Below are 20,422 nucleotides of genomic sequence, written 5' to 3' on the forward strand. Positions count from 1 at the left end.
TGAAGCAACATCTCAAGACATCAGTCAGGAAGTTAAAACTTGGTCGCAAATGGGTCTTCCAAATGGACATTGACCTCAAGCATACTTCCAAAGTTGTGGCAAAATGGCTTAAGAACAACAAAGTCAAGGCATTGGAGTGGCCATCACAAACCCTGACCTCAATCCTATAGAACATTTGTGGGCAGAACTGAAAAAGTGTGTGTGAGCAAGGAGGCATACAAACCTGACTCAGTTACACCAGCTCTGTCAGGAGGAATGGGCCAAAATTCACCCAACTTATTGTAGGAAGCTTGTGGAAGGCTACCCGAAATGTTTGACCCAAGTTAAACAATTTAAAGGCAATGCTACCAAATACTAATTGAGTGTATTTGGGGTTATATCCTTCCTGTTTGGCCCTGTCCGGGGGTGACCTCGGATGGGGCCACAGTGTCTCCTGACCCCTCCTGTCTCAGCCTCCAGTATTTATGCTGCAGTAGTTTATGTGTCGGGGGGCTGGGGTCAGTTTGTTATATCTGGAGTACTTCTCCTGTCCTATTCAGTGTCCTGTGTGAATCTAAGTGTGCGTTCTCTAATTCTCTCCTTCTCTCTTTCTTTCTCTCTCTCGGAGGACCCGAGCCCTAGGACCTGAGCTCCAGGACTACCTGACATGATGACTCCTTGCTGTCCCCAGTCCACCTGGCCATGCTGCTGTTCCAGTTTCAACTGACCTGAGCCCTAGGACCATGCCCCAGGACTACCTGACATGATGACTCCTTGCTGTCCCCAGTCCACCTGGCCATGCTGCTGCTCCAGTTTCAACTTCCACCTGACTGTGCTGCTGCTCCAGTTTCAACTGTTCTGCCTTATTATTATTCGACCATGCTGGTCATTTATGAACATTTGAACATCTTGGCCATGTTCTGTTATAATCTCCACCCGGCACAGCCAGAAGAGGACTGGCCACCCCACATAGCCTGGTTCCTCTCTAGGTTTCTTCCTAGGTTTTGGCCTTTCTAGGTTGTTTTTCCTAGCCACCGTGCTTCTACACCTGCATTGCTTGCTGTTTGGGGTTTTAGGCTGGGTTTCTGTACAGCACTTTGAGATATCAGCTGATGTACGAAGGGCTATATAAATAAATTTGATTTGATTTGTATGTAAACTTCTGACCCACTGGGAATGTGATGAAAGAAATAAAATCTGAAATAAATCATTTTCTCGACTATTATTCTGACATTTCACATTCTTAAAATAAAGTGGTGATCCTAACTGACCTAAGACTGGGAATTTTTACTAGGATTAAAATCTGGATTTGTGAAAAACTGAGTTTAAATGTATTTGACTAAGGTGTATGTACATTTCTGACTTCAACTGTACTCTGAGCTGAAAATCCATCTACTTCTTTTGCAAATTACTATGAATTAACAGACTTATTTTCTCAAACTTGTCAATACTAAACATCATGTTAAGGTGTGGGACGTTCATTGTGTGACAAGAAATAACGTGCAGGTTTATTAGGCTCCAGCATCTAGAATTTGTCTGTCCACAATTCAACTGTGGGAACATGGAGGCTCTCAACAATAGCCAGCAGAAAGAGTTGGATGCTACTATACGAGGGATTGTTTGTGAAGAGATTTCTTCTGCCCTGGACTTACAATTCAAACTGGTAAATGAATCATTGGCAGTGCTCACTGCTAAAGTGGATACCTATTCAACCAAAGCAGAAGGTCTGGAGAAGACAGCCAATGCGACAGAGGTGCGGCTCCATGACCTGGAAACAGCGCATGCTAAGTTGGAAGGGATAATCAAACTCCTAAAAAATAAATCACTCTAAATCACGCAAAAATCATTCCTGTAAATTCCATGTGCGGGTCAGAAGACTTGAAACTGGTATGGAGCTTCCTTCAGGAACAATCTTTTCTATAAACTGTTCGGGTCAAGTCAAGAGGCTAATTATATGCCTTTACAGCAGAATCTGGGGGTCTGACCTATGCAGGGAAAATGATCAGCATATACTGACCTGACCTGAGTGCCGAACTGCTTAAACAGAGTGAAACCTACAACGAGGTGAGATCCCAGCTACTTAGGCAAAACCTCATCCACCTAGCAAAAATTAATTTGGATCTTCCACAACACAATACACACGTTTTCCACTGCCAGGAAGGCTCAAGACTTCTTGGAGAAGCACCTCAAATCCAACACAGAAGGGGATACGCCGACAGATAGAACCCTATGACTGGCTCATTATTCAGGTATGCTATCCATGCACAATCACGCAGCCTATGGCTATGATGCTGCCCTCAGCATAAGACAGTGATAAGAACACCCCTCATGTTTGGGTACAAGGAACAATAGTACTATTATTTATGAGCATTGAACTTGTTATAATTATATTGCCTATAGTCCAGGACATTTACACAATGATGACACCATGCCAATTAATGATCAATGGACAATATATGGATCCTACAGCTATCCTATTTTTGACTGTTTGGGCATTAGGCTTCCATATCTGTCATACCTTATTTCTGTTTTAATTGACATTCTTTTTTCTTCATTACCCACCCTTACATGTGTTATGGGTGGGTAAATGGCACATGTGTTTTTCTGTTTCTCATTATAAAAACGAAATTTCAATCCGTCTTGGAGGTGTGATTCCTGACCAATTCTGTGTTTGTCCCCCATAAAACACTGAAGCCTATTTCATTTCCTCAAAATCCCCAGAATGAATCTATGATAACTCAAGAAATCTGTAATTCATTTTGACGTTTTGCCAAGGATGTTTTAGTTGCACAATTTTATATTTAACTAAGATTAGTAGTGCAGTATTTCTCAAGGAAGAAAATGTGTTGTCTTATGTAAATAAAGTAGGAGCTGCTGGGCAGATTTGTCTCACTGTCTATGCTATTGGATAGAGAGCAATCACCACAGCTGTTCACCCCATGTTAGTGGGCAAATGGACACCGTGAAATCAAAAACCCAACCTTCATTTGCCGGTTTCAAACTTCACTTTATAACCAAAATTGTCCTATTTACACTTTGTAGTCAATTTTGACACTAGAATAACAGTTTCTGACTCATATCGATGCCACATAGGCCGTTTTCAAAGGGTTTTGTTGCTTTTTAAAGGCAGTAGCTCCTTACTATAAAATCCTACTTTCTGTAAACAGTTTGAAACTGAAGTGAATGAATTCATAATGAGTTTTAAAAATTCCGTCGACGATCCTCGGATTTTATGGGACGCCATTAAAGGTTTTGTAAAAAAAACTATGCAACTGCATTTGCATCTGGGCTGAATAAATCACAACTCAAGAAAATATCAGAATTTGAAAAGTTGCTAACAACGTTAGAGCGTTCTCTCTTTTTCAGACTAGGTAGTGACTACTATCATCAAGACAGAACTAAATATAATGATAAGAAAGGGAGCAGAATTTGCCATCCATCGACTTAGACACAACGATTATTTCCAAGCTTCTCAGTAATGAATGAATTAGTGGATATTGCAACTATTGAATCTGAATCAGGTTAATTACTTTCAGAACCCAAATGAATCAACCAAAGATTCTCCCATTTCTATAAAGAATTGTACACCTCATTGTAAATCCACACCAAGCCAGTTAAAGCCTTTTTTAGCAGTTATAAGAACTCCCCTTCTCTCAACTGAGGAAGCCGGCTTGCTGGTAGCCCAAATCTCTCTCCGTGAACTCAAAAGGGCACTGGATAACATGAAAAAAGGAACCAATTAGCTCCATTGTTACTTAAAAAGATGAATACAGCTGTCCACAAAGGTTCATTTTGAAGGGATGTAAATACGGCACTAATTATGCTTTTATTAAAAAAGGGTAAGGACGCCACCCAGTGCTCTCACTATCTACCTCTATCTTTGAAAATACATATATTAAACTTTTTTATTTTTTATTCTGTCATCCTGTCTCAAAACTTACTTACCCAACTTGGTACATCCGGATCAAAGGGGGTTTGTTAAAAAACAATTATCCTCAGATAACCTCCATTGTCTATTACATATGTGACTCATTTCAGGAAACTAGGTGTATGTCGCACTTCACTACTTGACGGAGAGGCATTTGAACGTAATCATAATTTTTTTATCAAAATGCATTTTTTGGGCAGAAATGCCATCTGGAACAGATGAACTTTCATGTGCCCTAATAACAAACTTGTATTTCATCCATAAATATGAATAAAATTGTTAGCTTACGAGCCTAGATGGTTTAGTCACAAAAAAGACAGGAAACTTCCAGCTAGCCATGATTGGCTGAGATAATGGATTGCCGGGATTGGTCTGCCATGTAGCATGCATCTGTCTATAACGTGAGCTGTTCAGTATGTGTTGATAGTCCTTTCTGTTCGGAATAACTGAAATAAGAAGGCAAGGTGATCCCATCTCACCTCTGTTTTTATTTTATTTTATAGAAATTACACCAATATCGCTCAATTCTACAGATCACGTAATTTCATTATATGCCGACGATATCATACTTTATCTAGACAATGTGTCTCAATCCCTCCCAATAGCTTGGAAGATCATAGACAAATTCAGCATCTCAAGTTATAAAATAAATCGAACCAAATCTTCCCTACTGCCTCTCAAGACCCTGATGGAGGACTCCATCTCTACTAATGGAATCCCAATCATTTCCCATTTTAAATATTTGGGAATAGATGTATATCCTTCCTTGCCTGAAACTTTAACAGAATGCTCAAATTAATTAAATCCAACCTAAGTAGTTTAACCGGCAGAATATCTATTGTCAAAATTAATATATTGCCATGGCTGAATTTCTGTAGTTCAATTCTTCCCTTGTCTCCCCCTTCTGGCTATTGGGATAAAATTCTTAGTTTGGTTTCAAAATGTATATGGCAAGGTAAGCGAGCCCGGATAAAATTAACAAACTTGTAGAGAGAAGACGTAGGAGGACTATCCATACCAAACTTTTAATTTTATTTCCAGGCACTAGCATTCATCCCATCCTAAATTGGTTTAGACATGATTCTTCCGTCCCCTGGCTGAGTTTAGAGAGAAATATGGTGTCTCCTACTGGACTGGAAGAGGTGGCATTTACTGATAGATCCCTTAAACAATGCAAACTACGCTTTGGTCCTATTATTGCTCACACAATTTCTATTTGGCGCAAAACTGAAAAACAATGTAAGAGGGAATCAAAATGGCATGCCAATACTCCAATATTTCACAATAATGCCTTGCGATCTGGAGGGCAGCATTTTGCATCCCCCCAATGGTCCAAATGTGGAATCCGTAACCTTGCCGATATCATGGACAGTAATGGTTTGAGAACATTCCAAGATTTGAAAGACACATACACATTCCAGGCAACTCTCCGGGGAAACCCAACTACCGAACCATCCAATGATAGATTTATAAATAATAGTGCTGAGCTCTTAACCCAAAATCGCTGTTATTTTGGGGTATTTAAACAACTAATTCACAAACATCGGTGCAATTATTTGAATTCCATTTCGTTCCATTTTTTCTGTGAGCTCAATGTGTGTGAGGGAATATCATGAGGGGATATAGATTGTGAAGGGATATAGAGAGCAGCTGTTGCTTCATGAGGTATCTCTACCTGAAAATACATGATCAAAATGATTGATACAGTAGTTGCTATTCATCAGTCATAAAAGTATTCCTTATTTACTTTGAAGAAATACAAAATAGTGATGGTGTCAGGCAGCATTGGCAGCAGCTCTATAGAGATGCGATGATGACATGGAAGGAAATGATAAAGTCATCATATAATACAAATGTAATATACACAACAAGTAAAGTAATGTGAATAAATAATGGTTAATAAGTGATAAGCAGTAATGGGCCGTCACTACCATCATCAGACTTGTATTAATTGTTTTATTCTGTTTTGTTACAGATTTCAACCGAAATAATCAAACTAATTTTTTAAATAATCAAACCGAAACCGAACCGACCTCAAAAAGCACTAACTGCTCAGCACTAATAAATACAGTATCTCGGGCTCCCGAGTGGCACAGCGGTCTAAGGCACTGCATCTCAGTGCTTGAGGCGTCACTACAGACACCCTAGTTTGATTCTAGGCTGTATCACAACTGGCTGTGATTGGGAGTTCCATAGGGTGGCGCACAATTGGCCCAGTGTCGTCCGGGTTTGGCCGGTGTAGGCCGTCATTGAAAATAAGAATTTGTTCTTAACTGACTTGCCTGGTTAAATAAATAAAATATATATATAAACAACTTTTGTAAAGCTTATATTTCGAGCTAGCCAGTAAAAAGTATGGTCCATAGATCTAAGATAGAGATATGGGGGGGTAGGGACTGACAACCAACCTGTGTTGCTAGCCGGGGTGGAAAACATGGGGGTGGGGGGGTTGGATGGAGACAAAGCACATAAAAATGGTGTCAAATAAAATAAAAGAACATAGACTGATAAGACATCAAAGGTAGAGAACATCCAGTGCTTCCATTAATGCCAGCTCTGTATTTAAGTAACGTAATTGGAGGTAGAGTGCAGCGGGCACGGGTACATAGAATGTCCTATGGGTTCCAAATGAGTGGAAAAAAACTTGTGCACAACCAACACAAAGTATGTACAAAAAGGGTTCTTCGGCTTTCCCCATAGGAGAAACCTTTTGGTTCCATGTAGAATTATTTTTGGTTCCAGATATAACCCTTTTAGGGTCCATGTAGAACCCTCTGTAGAAAGGGTTCTACATGGAACCCAAAAGGGTTCTACTTGGACCCAAAAAGGTTAATCAAAGGGTTCTCCTATGGGGACAGACGAAGAACCCTTAAAGGTTCCAAACAGCACATTTTTTCAAAGAGTGGACAGAGAATCCACTGAACTGTGATCAGCGTTCATTCTTTTGATAAATAACACATTTTTTATGTTTTATTTTATATTAATAAGACGTTAAAGCACATGGAGGGCTACCTGATAGACAGAGAGTTTCTCGCAAATCTGTGCCACTGAGTCCTCCTCCAGGTGCATCTTGGACAGGCCAGCGTCCATATCCCTAAGCAGGGTGTCCAGACTGGTACTTTCCTCCTCCCACTGTGTCCATATCTACAACCAAACCAACAACAACAATTTAACACAACTGCACATAACACAACACACATTTTTCTATACACCATCTCAAACAGTCACACCAGCACACCTCAATATGAGTCCATATCTAGCTTTAACAAAGCCAATGTTTCCTGTGCTGTGTCTACCATAGAAATCCTACTCAATTACTAGAGGTACTATGTCATGAACCTTCAAAGTTCCAGAATGGGGTGAAAATGGCAGCCATATCGGTCAGGGAGAAATCCAAACCAGTCTAATTGGAATGAATGGCAGTAGAAGGATAGTCCGGATTTTACTTGTGCAGGAAAATAAAAGTAAGGTATGTGTTATATAACAAATAGTGTTATAGAATTATTGTCAATGTAAAATATTGTCATATCATTTATCAATACAGTTTATATGGGGTTTTATAGCAATTGTCTCTATAAATAGCCTCTGAAATATATGTAAACAGACCATAAAATGTCATGTCTAAATGATTAATTGTTTTGAAAGTGTGAATGCTATTATATGATACAATATCAGTACTTGTTGCATTTACAACTTTTCTAAGTCATAAAATCAACTGATTTCAGCCAGTGTATGGCTGTGAATTGACTGCATTGTTTGAATGGCAGTTCATTTTAAACATTTATGGAATCATTCCTCTAAAACTGTCTGGCTAGCTAGCGAACAAAAATACAGTACAGATAAATTCTTCAAATTCATTATTTTACACAATATCTTATCATAGCACAGACAAACCCTGGATGACCCACTCCCTGACCAAAATGGCTGACCTTTATCCCATCATAAGAAGGCTCATGTCCATTCTAGTATTCTAATTCCTAATTCTATGGTGCCTACCTGTAATATCCACTGCATCCTGGTGCCTCTCTCCAGGGCCTGCTGCTGCAGTTGGGTCACCCTCTCCCTGAGGCCCCTCATCCCTCCCTCCCACCTCTGGAGGGTGCTCTCTGCGACTCTCGTGGATAGGTGCTGCAGGGTCCCCAGGTGGATCCCCAGGAACTGGAAGAACTTCTGTCAAATCCATAAGAACCATAGCAGGAAGAAGGAACAATAGCACCAATGCATGCTGTTTCAATACCAACGATTACACAAGAAGCCATATCTTGGTTTCTATGGTGGCTGAATGAAAACTGAATCCAAGGTAGCTATCTAATCGCACTTGATTGGATCAGTACACAATGGAGGATCTGAATGGTGTGCGCTCACCGAATGTGTGCTAAGGCAGTCCTGTAGCTCAGTCCTGGTGTGGAGCTCCAGACCAGGCCTCTGTGAGAGACGCTCTGAGCCCAGGGTGACCAGCACTTCCAGGCCATGTAGCAGCCTCTCAAACTGCTGCTGGAGATCCACACTGGCCCTCAGCTCCTCACGTCTGGCGCCCACAGAGCCCAACACACTTTCCAGCACAACCTAAATACACATTATAAACAGTATGATATCCACATGCAGTAAGTTTACATGATAACACACATGGTCATACGTAACCACACGCTCAGAACTAATATCTTCATCATTATGTATGGGGTCACGGTTTCAGCATTCAAATGTATGGTACCAATCACTCCCACTGAATGTGTTCATTACTCCGATTCCATTGAGCAAGGCCTTGTTTTAATGGAATGTAGTTCCAAAGATAAGTCGGACAGCAGTCCATTGAGCAAGGCCTTGTTTTAATGGAATGCAGTTCTGAGTCAAATAAAAATAAATAAAAGAGGGAGAGGTTGAAAGTAAGGTCAGCTCTATTCTAAATAATTTAACTGAGGTGACTTATTTCATTGGGTAATATAATAGACTAATGTCATATCATGGAGTCTCAGCATGGTCCATGTAGTTCAGTACATATGTGTTCAGGTGTAGGTGTTATACAGGACTATACTGTACCTCCAGCTTGTAGGCCTCCTCTATGAGTGTGGAGGGCAGACCCTGTCTCTCTGCCCTCTCCTGCAGGGAGGACACCTGGCTGGACTGAAGCTGCAGCTCTCCCTGGACCTGCACCACAGCCTAAACACACACAATGCAAATACACAGGTCAAACAGCCCACACCCTCAGCTGATCCCTCAGACCCATCAGATGTTTACCAAATCAGTGGAGGGGTGACCGCTTTGTTGTTTTTTGTAATGGATATTGCCCCTTCGAAGGTGATCACTAAATATCATGGTCATTTAATGACAGTTTGTGGATGGTTCATCCAGATGAGAACATCTTTAAGTCGGACATGGATTAATGACTTAGCTGTAAGCTATCCACATAGAAGGATTTATAGTAGACCCAACTGTAACTATCTAGCATGGATAGATTTACTTATGACTATTAATGACTACATATGAATGAGTTTACAGTACCTGTAGCTGCTTGCAAGTGTCTTGAGGGACAGCTTCGTTAGTCATTTGTTGTACGGCCAACTTATTAGCAAGAAGGGCTGCATGCAACTCTTTTAAGAGTGTCTGTTGAGTTAGATCAACACAAAGTACAGGATACCAAAACAATTACTGCATAGCACAACAAATCAATATTTGATGCTGTGTTACATATCATATCCTTATGGTAAGTCAAAACATTACAACCTGTACAGTTTTAAGTGAGACAAGGCGATGTTAAGTTAAGAGATCATTTCAAATCCCTATCCACCAAGTAAACACAATCTAAACATCTACCACCATATAGTAATACAACATACTGATGTGCACTGTACCGAAACTGTAATGCAGAAGTCCAGTTGTTGTTATAAATGTTATATTATAACTGGGTGGTTCGAGCCTTGAATGCTCATTGGCTGAAAGCTGTGCTATATCAGATGGTATACCACGGGTATGACAAAACACTTATGTTTACTCTTCTAATTATGTTGGAAACCAGTTTATCATAACAATAAGGCACCTCGGGGGTTTGTGGCATATGGCCAATATACCATGGCTAAGGGCTGTATATCCAGGCACTCCACATTACATCATGCATAAGAACAGCCCTTAGCCGTGGTATATTGGCCATATACCACACCCCCTTAATTCCTTAAATAAACTACAGGGAGTGCAGTGGTGGTTCTGACCTGGTGATGGCCTGTCTTCTCCAGCTGGGCCTGCAGCTGCTTCTCTCTGGCAGCCAGACCGCTCTGGACCACAGGCAGGAGTTTACCTAGGTGATCCACACACAGATGACCTCCACCTGACCCCAAAACACCAATTACCTCTGACCCCTGGGAGGTCAGCTCACCACCCAGGGTCACCAGCTCTGCTGCCAGAGTCTGCGAACAAAGATCAAACACATAGACACACATAGAGTCAATAGTCTCATTCAACTGACTGAACTCTGCACTGAACACGCATCAAATTTGAATCAAATAAAACATAGTTATGAAAACCAAACCATATGGTTTAAAGTACTTTGGTGGGGATTGAGAGTGCTTTAGTGTTGACCCTACCTCGAGTTGCATCAGCTGGAGCTGTGTGTCCTCATGTGACTTCCCTGAGGGGGACTGCAGGAGCCGGGTCAGTGAGGACAGAGATAGGCCCACCCCACATAGCACCTCAAACAGACCCTCATCCAGCCTCTGATGAACCTCCTCATCCGGCACAGACTAGAAAAACAAGCCATAGAAACATCAAATATAGAGAGTGATCATTAAAACCAACATGGAGAAAGTGACAACCCTAAAAGAATGATTTTAAAGAATACTTTGTCTGACTATTTTTCTCACATGGAATTGAATCTCTTCTCCGGTGACAACCTTTTCCCAATTCCATGAAAACGGTGATATGTTAATGAGCCATGATGTCCTGAGACTGACTTGAATTCTACACCGACAGATCAGTTCCCTCACCTGAGTCACCACCTCACTGGCAGTCTGGCCCAGCTCCCGCAGCCGACATATGTGTGTCTGTATGTCCTGAATGCTGTGGGAGTCAATGAGACTACTGGCTGATCCATTGCTCTGACTCACAGATGAGTCTGTCCCCTTTAGAGTGAAAGAAAGAACTCACGTACAGTATGACCCCATTTGTACTCCACATTTACACAAACACACATACCCACTGTGGAACACTACACACTTGAAAATGTGTGTCATTTAAGAGTGGGAGCTGCTTACATCAGAAGGACCTTGCTGTGCAGTCTGCTCCAAGGCCAGAAGCTGGTTGTGAAGGTGTGTCCACTTCCTTTGGACCCCTGCCTCCCCCCCTCCTTCAGGTTCAACAGGAACTCTAAGGAATGAGTTGCAGTTCAGCCTGGTCTCATAGACTGGAATCCGATCATGAGTATGATATGTTACATTTGGTATGGTTACAAAAACAAGCAAGGCGGGTGGTTGGTTGGTCAGGGTGGATGGATGGGCGGATGCTACTTATCATGTTAGCTATCCCTTCCCCTAACCCTAACCTTAATACTTTTAGCTAAACCTTCCCCTAACCCTAACCTTAAGCCTTTATTCTAACTCCTAACCTTAACCCCTAGCCAACGTAGAATTGGAATACGTAACATATCATACGTTTTTAAAATTCATAACATATTGTACATTTGCAAATTTGTGACATATTATACATTTTTAAATTTCGTAACATAACATATGAATTGTAATTCATAACATATCATACGAAATGGATGATGGACATCCACAAATTAATACATACCATACAAAACGTAACATATCATGCTAAATGGAGTGTTTGAGATTGACGTACATAATAATACGAAATGCTTTGATACCAAGTTGTGCAGTTAGATGGTTGTCAGAACCACACACAGCCTTGGAGAACTTCACTGAGAACACAATCATAATAATTTTTATATAGCTGACATTTTTAGTCTCTGAGAAGAAATGAAGGTCCATCTAAATGAATCTCTCCCACTCTCACTGAAGAGAAGCACAGAGAAATGAAAATGTAATAGACAAACAAAGTAATTACTTCTAACTTATTACTTCTCTGTGCCATGCTGTGTTTTTTTCCTCTGACAATGGCAAAGATCACATTGTAAAATGATTATTTGGGGAAAGAGCTGATTCTATTTCAAGAACATGATTATGATTATGGAACAAAAGCATAGAGTATACATTTGTAGAGAATGTGGACAACCACAACTACTCAATCCCCTTCTCCCGAGTGAAGGAAAAAACACCATCAAAAGATGATTGTCTAAAAATTGTGTATAGCATCGTTCTAGATTTATTCTAGCTCCAAAGCCTACAGACTGGAGCACTCTAAGGGAATCAGTACCGTGTGGATGGCTCAGGTTGATCCTTTTGGGCCTGGCTGTGGAGACGACCTCTACTCCCCTGCTGGGCGATAGCCTTGGTCAGGCCTCTCTGCTCACTCAGCTCCTGCTCCAATTCCTGCATGGGGACAAAAATAACAGCAACGACTAGCAAACACTGTACTTATAATTCTTCACTGGGCATCATCATATGTGAATTTGTCAATACAATTAAAGTCCAATAAATAGCCAGCCACACTCTCCGTTCAGACATGTTTTGGACAGTTTACCTTCTGCTGTTGAAAGCTGGTCTGTCTAAAGAGTTTGCTCTTGGAGGAAGAGAGAATCTCCTGGACACTGCCGCTACGCTGCAGTCTGCCCTCTAGAGGAAGCTTTCTGGGTGATGACGGTGACGGTGATGGCACCTTCAGAGGATGGAAAGAAGAAGGAAGACGGCAAGAGAGAGAGGGAGAAATGTCTGTTGTTTGAGTAAAATATTCACAGTCGTGACTTGGAACATAATGCCCAGTCTCAGGATGTATTACTCATCAACATTACAAGGCTTGTTTCTGTGTTTTCGTCAACAAGCGGGTTTTACACCCCTTGTTGAAATAAAAACTTGCCACAGGAACTAAAGCATTAGGAAGTGATAATGATCTCTCTTTGACATTTCACTTTAAACATTTTTTAAATCCAATTTTCTCCCCAATTTCGTGGTATCCAATTGTTAGTAATTACTATCTTGTCTCATCGCTACAACTCCTGTACGGGCTCGGGAGAGACGAAGGTCGAAAGCCATGCGTCCTCCGAAACACAACCCAACCAAGCCGCACTGCTTCTTAACACAGCGCGCATCCAACCCGGAAGCCATTCGCACCAATGTGTCGGAGGAAACACCGTGCACCTGGCTACCTTGGTTAGCACACACTGCGTCCGGCCCGCCACAGGAATCGCTGGTGCGCGATGAGACAAGGATATCCCTACCGGCCAAACCCTCCCTAACCCGGATGGCGCTAGGCCAATTGTGCGTCGCAGGCTGCGACAGAGCCTGGCCGCGGTCCCAGAGTCTCTGGTGGCACAGCTAACGCTGTGATGCAGTGCCCTACTGCACCACTCGGGAGGCCCTGACATTTCACTTTAACAATAGCTGTTTGTTTATCTGGAAGCTTGGTAACCTTGTCATGGAGAGATGACCAAATAGACAAAACACCTACTCCACTGTCAGTGTCATCAGCAGACAGCTCTTTTGCAGAAGTTCAGTGAGTGTGTGTGCGTGTATGTGTGTGTGCAGCATGTGTGTTAATGTGTGCACATCCATGCACGTGGCTCTCTGTTTGGATGTACCTGCTCCTCTGTATGTGTGCTGGTGTGCATCTGCTCATGGCTCTGTCTCTCCTGCAACAACAGCTGGAAGGTGACCAGGCTGGTCTTGAGCAGCTCCAGTTTGGAGGAGAGTAACTCAGCCTCCTGGTGGGACCCTGCTGAGCCCTCCTGCTGCTCCAGGACAGACAGACTGGCTACCTTTTGCTCTATCTCCAGGAACATCTCCTACACACACACACACACACACAACATTGCCTCATTTTAGTACCTAATTCTCACGAAGAACAATAAAAGGAAGTGGACCGAGACACCTGCAGCAGCATGAGTGCTAATGTCATCAGAACACAGTGTCCTGGGAGAGTAAGTAGAGCACAATCCCATTCACACTGGTTAATCCCCTAAAGGTGTGAACCTGAGCACACAGACTCTCTCCATGGATCAACTATATCTAGGGAATAGAGTATACACTATACACTGGGTATACACTATACAGTACAGACTCATACTATGAATACAGTATATTTTCCTGCAGCTAGCTCGCTCTCCAACCAGGGTGCATGCAAAACACTGATGAAGGCTAAGGAATTAAACATGTCAGTTTTATCAATAAATAATGTTTTTTTGATCAACTCCCGCTGTCCTCCAAGAATTGCTGATGCTCCTTTAATGTGTCACTTTTAATAGGTTGACCCACATCACCTGCCAGAGTGTACCAGGTTTGACTGACCCACATCACCTGCCAGAGTGTACCAGGTTTGACTGACCCACATCAACTGCCAGAGTGTACCAGGTTTGGCTGACCCATATCACCTGCCAGAGTGTACCAGGTTTGACTGACCCACATCACCTGCCAGAGTGTACCAGGTTTGGCTGACCCATATCACCTGCCAGAGTGTACCAGGTTTGACTGACCCACATCACCTGCCAGAGTGTACCAGGTTTGACTGACCCACATCACCTGCCAGAGTGAACTGTTTGACTGACCTGCATCACCTGCCAGAGTGTACTGTTTGACTGACCTGCATCACCTGCCAGTGTACTAGGTTTGACTGACCTGCATCACCTGCCAGAGTGTACTAGGTTTGACTGACCTGCATCACCTGCCAGAGTGTCCTAGGTTTGACTGACCTCCATCACCTGCCAGAGTGTACTAGGTTTGACTGACCTGCATCACCTGCCAGAGTGTACCAGGTTTGACTGACCCACATCACCTGCCAGAGTGTACTAGGTTTGACTGACCTGCATCACCTGCCAGAGTGTACCAGGTTTGACTGACCTGCATCAGCTGCCAGAGTGTACCAGGTTTGACTGACCCACATCACCTGCCAGAGTGTACCAGGTTTGACTGACCCACATCACCTGCCAGAGTGTACTAGGTTTGACTGACCTGCATCACCTGCCAGAGTGTACCAGGTTTGACTGACCTGCATCACCTGCCAGAGTGTACCAGGTTTGACTGACCCACATCACCTGCCAGAGTGTACCAGGTTTGACTGACCCACATCACCTGCCAGAGTGTACTAGGTTTGACTGACCTGCATCACCTGCCAGAGTGTACCAGGTTTGACTGACCTGCATCACCTGCCAGAGTGTACCAGGTTTGACTGACCCACATCACCTGCCAGAGTGTACCAGGTTTGACTGACCTACAGCACCTGAGGCAGGTGCTAGGAGTCATAAGGCTCCATGTGAAAGGCAACCTGCTAGGGTTAGAGTCCATTTGGGATTGAGGTCGTGAAAAGGGTGGTTCCTGGAAAAAGGGTGTACAAGGGTTCTCTAAAGATGTTGATCAATTTAAATATGAGGCTAGATCCTATGAGATGCTGTGTTTTTGTTTGCCTACAAAGCCTTCATTCAAATCTGTCGTGCTATAGGAATGTGTTTACCCTCTGAAACTTTAATGCTGGGATCAGATTACATGCCCAGAGAATCCAGGCTGGATAGTACCAGGTTTATTCTAGATTGAAATGGTGATAGCTAAGAATATATTGTGAACACTGTTGATGTAAAAAAGTAAGAACTGGCTGGTCCTACAAGTGATTTTCCAATGATTTGCCCACATCACCACAGCAATCATAACTAATGCTTCATTGCTGCATGTCTTTGTTTAGCATGTCTAAGGTCATGCAAGGAAATGAGACTGTAAAACTATTAACTAATTCCATTTACAAATAGCCATTTGGAGTAATTCCCTGCAAATCAGAACAGTTAGTGCACTTGACAAAAGCCTATCTAGTACAACTGATCGTGGCCATGTGGCCAGCACCTTTAGAAAATACACTGCACCCTGAAGACAAATACCAGCAACACATTAGCTGGACTTCACTGTTTGTTCAACCTTGCCTCATTTCAAACACTAACCTATCTGCCTGTGAGACAGCAGCACTTTCTATCCAACAACTGGTGGTGTTTACTAAAGACTGAATGAAAAAAAAACAACTCCCACCTGCAGCAGTAGGCAAAGCAGCTAAAAGCAGGAAAATGACTGTTGATGAACCTTGATCCCTGGTGATTTAGAAAGACTTTCAACTATGGACAAGGCAGGTCAATAAATTAGAGGTTGTTAAGGAAATAAACCTAATAGTCAAAGCAGATGATTGGCAATGACATCAGAACGACTGACAGTGATGTACATCATTAATATGACGCCGCTATTTGTGGTTGTAAGTAGATACCGAATCCCTCTCATGTGCTAAAGAAAAGCATGAGCAAACCGATAAGACGAATACACACAAGTTTATGATACTGAGGCGTCTCTTATATCCTTGCTATTAACTACCATGCCTGGGGAAGTTCCTGGATAAAGCCCCACTCGGCAGGCCCTCCACAGAGCTGAACTTTGACACCCGACTGCAGTTCTTACCTGGCACGTGAGGAGCTGCTGCTCCACACTGTCCTGCATGCTGGCAGTGGCGGCCCGCTCCAGCACTCCAAGGGTGTGCTGGGCTCTCTCCAGCCAAACCTCTAGCTGGGTGGCCTGCTCACTGTAGGCATAAAGCACCTCCAGAGTGGGGCAGGCCCCAGTCAAGGCTGGGGCTGGGAACACCCCTGGGGCCTGGGACACAGACACACAGCCACTGAGATTCCTCCTGTACCAATCACCTCCCCCTCACAATCGGCTAGTAGGGACAGCAGATAGGAGAGGGAGTGGATGACATTCTTAACTAATACTAGTATACACTGACAGTAACTGACAGGCACTGGCCGGTGGGTACTCAGGCTACAGCTGACTGTCCTGGGGATTTCGGCACTTAAAAATCTACACACCACCCCATTCTCTTTCTTTTTCTCTCTTTTTTCTCCTCACTATTTCTCTGTCTCTCTCTCTCTTTCTCTGTCTCTTTCTTTTTCTCTGTCTATCTGTCTGTCTGTCTCCCTTTCTTTTTCTCTGTCTGTCTGTCTGTCTCCCTCTTTCTTTTTCTCTGTCTATCTGTCTGTCTGTCTCTCTCTCGCTCTCTATTTCTCCGTCTCTTTCTTTTTCTCTGTCTATCTGTCTGTCTGTCTCTCTCCCTCTTTCTTTTTCTCTGTCCGTCGGGTCTCTCTCTCTTTCTTTTCTCTCTCTGTCTGTCTCTTTCTCTGTCTGTTTCTCTCTCTCTCTCCCAGACTGCCTCTAGTTCTCTCTTTCTTTCACCCATGGTGCCCCACCCATCTGTGGCCAAAGCCACTTCCTGGTGGCAGGTAGGCTCAGAGGGAGCTCCGGTGACAGGGACTCATTATCACACACCCAGTTAAAGGCTCCAGGCCATGGGGGCGGGGCTGAGACAGAGGAGGTGGATCTACTGGCAGATCAGTCAGCTGAATCGGCAAACCTCCTTATTCACTCCTTCAATCATTTATCTTTCTCTCTGATGTACTATCTGCTGTTGTTTCCTCTTTCTTCTGTTATGCCAGTTCTTTTAAATTTGTTCTCCCGTTTCTCTCCTGTCAGCACATATGCACATATAGATGTTTGAGGCACAGACAGTGTGAGAGTGTGAGAATAAGATGTAACACCATGGTTAGCACCATGAGTCACTCAAGCCCTCTACACTGCTGTACATTACAGTGTTTACTTTACATCAAACGGATCACTCAACAGGGATTATTGAAATCATTCACAAATGTGCATCATTATGATAATTATCAGCATCATTACTGTGTAAACCCATTCCATTAATGTGACACTACAGTTGTGAACAGACCTGGGTACAAATACTCTTTGAAATACTTAAAATACTCTGTTTGCTTTATTCTGCCTGTAGTGACAGATGGGTGTGGTTTTGCAGTTTTGGGACCATTCTATTGGTTCCATTAAGCAGACAAGTTCAATCAAGCACAGGTAAAGTGCTTGAAACGATTTCAAAAAGTATTTGAACCCAGGTCTTTGTGAAACATTGTTTAAGACCCACTCGTGTGTGCACTCATAGACCACTGTGGTTGCATGGTTAGCAGGGGTTAGGACTATTGGGCATGTATTGTACTGGGACGTTTCAGTGCTTACCAGGGTTGCTGCTGGATGCACACCCTCCATGTCCTCTTCGGTGGGTTTGAGTGTGGTCTGGGGGACAGTGTGTGTGCTGACCACGCCCAGGGTGGTGGTGGTGGGTGCCTCCTCAGGTGCTGCTAGAGGGGTAGATGCCTCAACTTGCACAGGTGTCTGGTGTGTGAGATCAGAGGCTGTGTGTGTCTGTCCAGTGGATACATTGAGTGCCATTTCTATAGGCTGGGATGGTGCCGTGAGCAACCCTGTCTGAGGTGCGCTTTTTTTCTTTCTGAGCATTGGCTGGGGCACTGTGAGCCTCTGCTCTGGAACAACCAGAGCCTTCTCAGAGAGTGGCTGAACCAGACAGGCCTGCCCTGCCTCAGATAACACCAGCCTACTATCCACCTTTGACAGCCTCATCGTTGGTAAAATGACTGGAGTTACTGTCTGGATGTCTTTGGGGACACTTGTGTCCACTGTGACCTCAGTGAGTGTCTGTACATCCTCTGTGAGTATGTGTGCAGCAGGTGAGCCCCCTGGGTGTGTGTGTGTGTCTCTGATGTGTGTCTTCAGCCCCTCTGGGTGGCTGTCATCCCCCCTCCATGCAAGCCCCCTCTGTCCCATGAGCTCCTGACACAGAAAGAGAGAGACGGGGGGAGTAGATCATTTGGCTGGATTTATTTCTCTTTTCTTTAGTTTTGCCACATAAGAAGAAGCAGCTGTACTTGTTCACAAAGGAAAAATGAAAAATAACATCCTACAGTACAGTACATGCAGAAGTGTTAAGACTAAGTACTCTATTAATATCAATTAAGTTCAATCAGTGCATTTTCATGGCCAACAGTCATCTTGGTAGTGTATACTTTACTATAAACGTACTTGCTTGGGACTGTATCTAAAGTATAAATGGGAAAATACTAATTCCAAGAATATAGTTTTCCACGCCGTCCTGCTTCCAGGCAGTGGTGGAATAGTGTGTAAACAGCATATTATGCAAAACGATCATAACTCATTGAAATACAATGCATATGTGTGTAAGCAAGCACATAGAGTAATAAACTAAACAGATATGCATATTGATTCGAGGCATGTGCAATTATACTCAGAGTCTTAAGGGTCAACAACGTCTAATAAATGTATATTATACATTATAAAACAGGATTCACAAATGTGGTTACCAGTATACGATTTTATGGAAAGTCCAAATAATTATCAACGTATCAATATCAAGTACTTTTTTTGATCATCAAACAACAAAAAAGGACCCATGCAGTACAATATAGTGTCCTTTTTAAAAACGCACCCCACATCATCAACTCCTTTCTTTCCCTTCCAGTTAGAGGAATTGTCTTTGTTGTAAAAGAGGTGGTCTGCCAGCTATCAGTAACCGGGGATGAACCAGATTCACATGAGTCTGCTCCCTGACAGTTCACTGGATAGCATGCTTAGTTGTCATTTATCACGTAAACATATAAAACTATACAAATCGGAATTCGAATTCCTGACAATGTGTTAACAGAATGTTCAGACTCATACTGCAACCTGTGAGAATCAAACTGCAGTATGATAGAATATCTGGGATTCTTCCGCCATGTAAATGCACCGAACGTAGATCGAGATAGAGAGGGAGTCTAAACAATGGGTTCTACTCCAGACTAGGTCTAGGACACAATACATTGGGACTTGGAGGATTTTGAGAGTTGAATGGAGGGGGGTGTGTTTACCATGCTTTCAGACAGAGACTGTGTTCTGACTGTGCCCACAGGTTTTGATAAAGCTTCGGACACACTTGTTCCTGAGGCGACCGAGAGACCCACTACAGAGAGGTCCTGAAGAGACATGAGCAGTGTTACAATGTGGACACTACTCAGATACAGCATCAGTCATTATTATGTTATCATCCATGAGAAAACCATACACAGTCATTCATTAAGGCACTAAAACAGTCCTGTTATATGTAATGTTATGTTCTACATGTTCTTTCATATGAGGGTTGTTATACATGTTACATCATACAGTGCTGTTAGGTGCCATTGTCTGACTCCCATAGATGGAGGTGTCTGGTACCTGTTCAGTTGTGTCCTGACTCTGTTCCATGGCTGTGGTTCCCCCTTCTTCCTCAGCTGCAGCATGGCTCCCTTCTGCTGCAACCTCAGGGTCCTGACCAGAACAGCAACACAGTGGAGACAGTCAATAACAAATCACAAACATTTTAATGAAATAATAGGCAACAACAAAAAACATCAAAACTATGAAACACCCTGGTTCTAAAATAAGGTGCAGATATATGAGGAAAAACAAACGTTTTAAAAACTTCTCATAGATGTTTTGGTAAAAGTCTTTGGCAAAGATTGCACCACATTGCCCCCTAGAGGTAATCAATCACATC

General features: G+C 42.9%; 1 protein-coding gene across 1 annotated transcript in view; it reads right to left on the reverse strand.

Moving 5' to 3' along the window:
* Positions 1-20,422, reverse strand: part of syne2b (spectrin repeat containing, nuclear envelope 2b) — a 144,586-nt gene that overhangs the window by 47,262 nt on the left and 76,902 nt on the right. Inside the window, 16 exon segments of the mRNA XM_042330006.1 lie at positions 6,920-7,051; positions 7,904-8,077; positions 8,273-8,473; positions 8,945-9,064; positions 9,407-9,508; positions 10,111-10,305; positions 10,483-10,638; positions 10,882-11,016; positions 11,149-11,260; positions 12,272-12,387; positions 12,539-12,673; positions 13,593-13,796; positions 16,435-16,626; positions 18,052-18,663; positions 19,758-19,862; positions 20,101-20,193. Coding sequence (XP_042185940.1) covers positions 6,920-7,051; positions 7,904-8,077; positions 8,273-8,473; positions 8,945-9,064; positions 9,407-9,508; positions 10,111-10,305; positions 10,483-10,638; positions 10,882-11,016; positions 11,149-11,260; positions 12,272-12,387; positions 12,539-12,673; positions 13,593-13,796; positions 16,435-16,626; positions 18,052-18,663; positions 19,758-19,862; positions 20,101-20,193 — 2,784 coding nt within the window.

This window comes from Oncorhynchus tshawytscha, linkage group LG11 (genome assembly GCF_018296145.1).
Source record: "Oncorhynchus tshawytscha isolate Ot180627B linkage group LG11, Otsh_v2.0, whole genome shotgun sequence".
NCBI classification, from domain to species: Eukaryota; Metazoa; Chordata; class Actinopteri; order Salmoniformes; family Salmonidae; genus Oncorhynchus; species Oncorhynchus tshawytscha.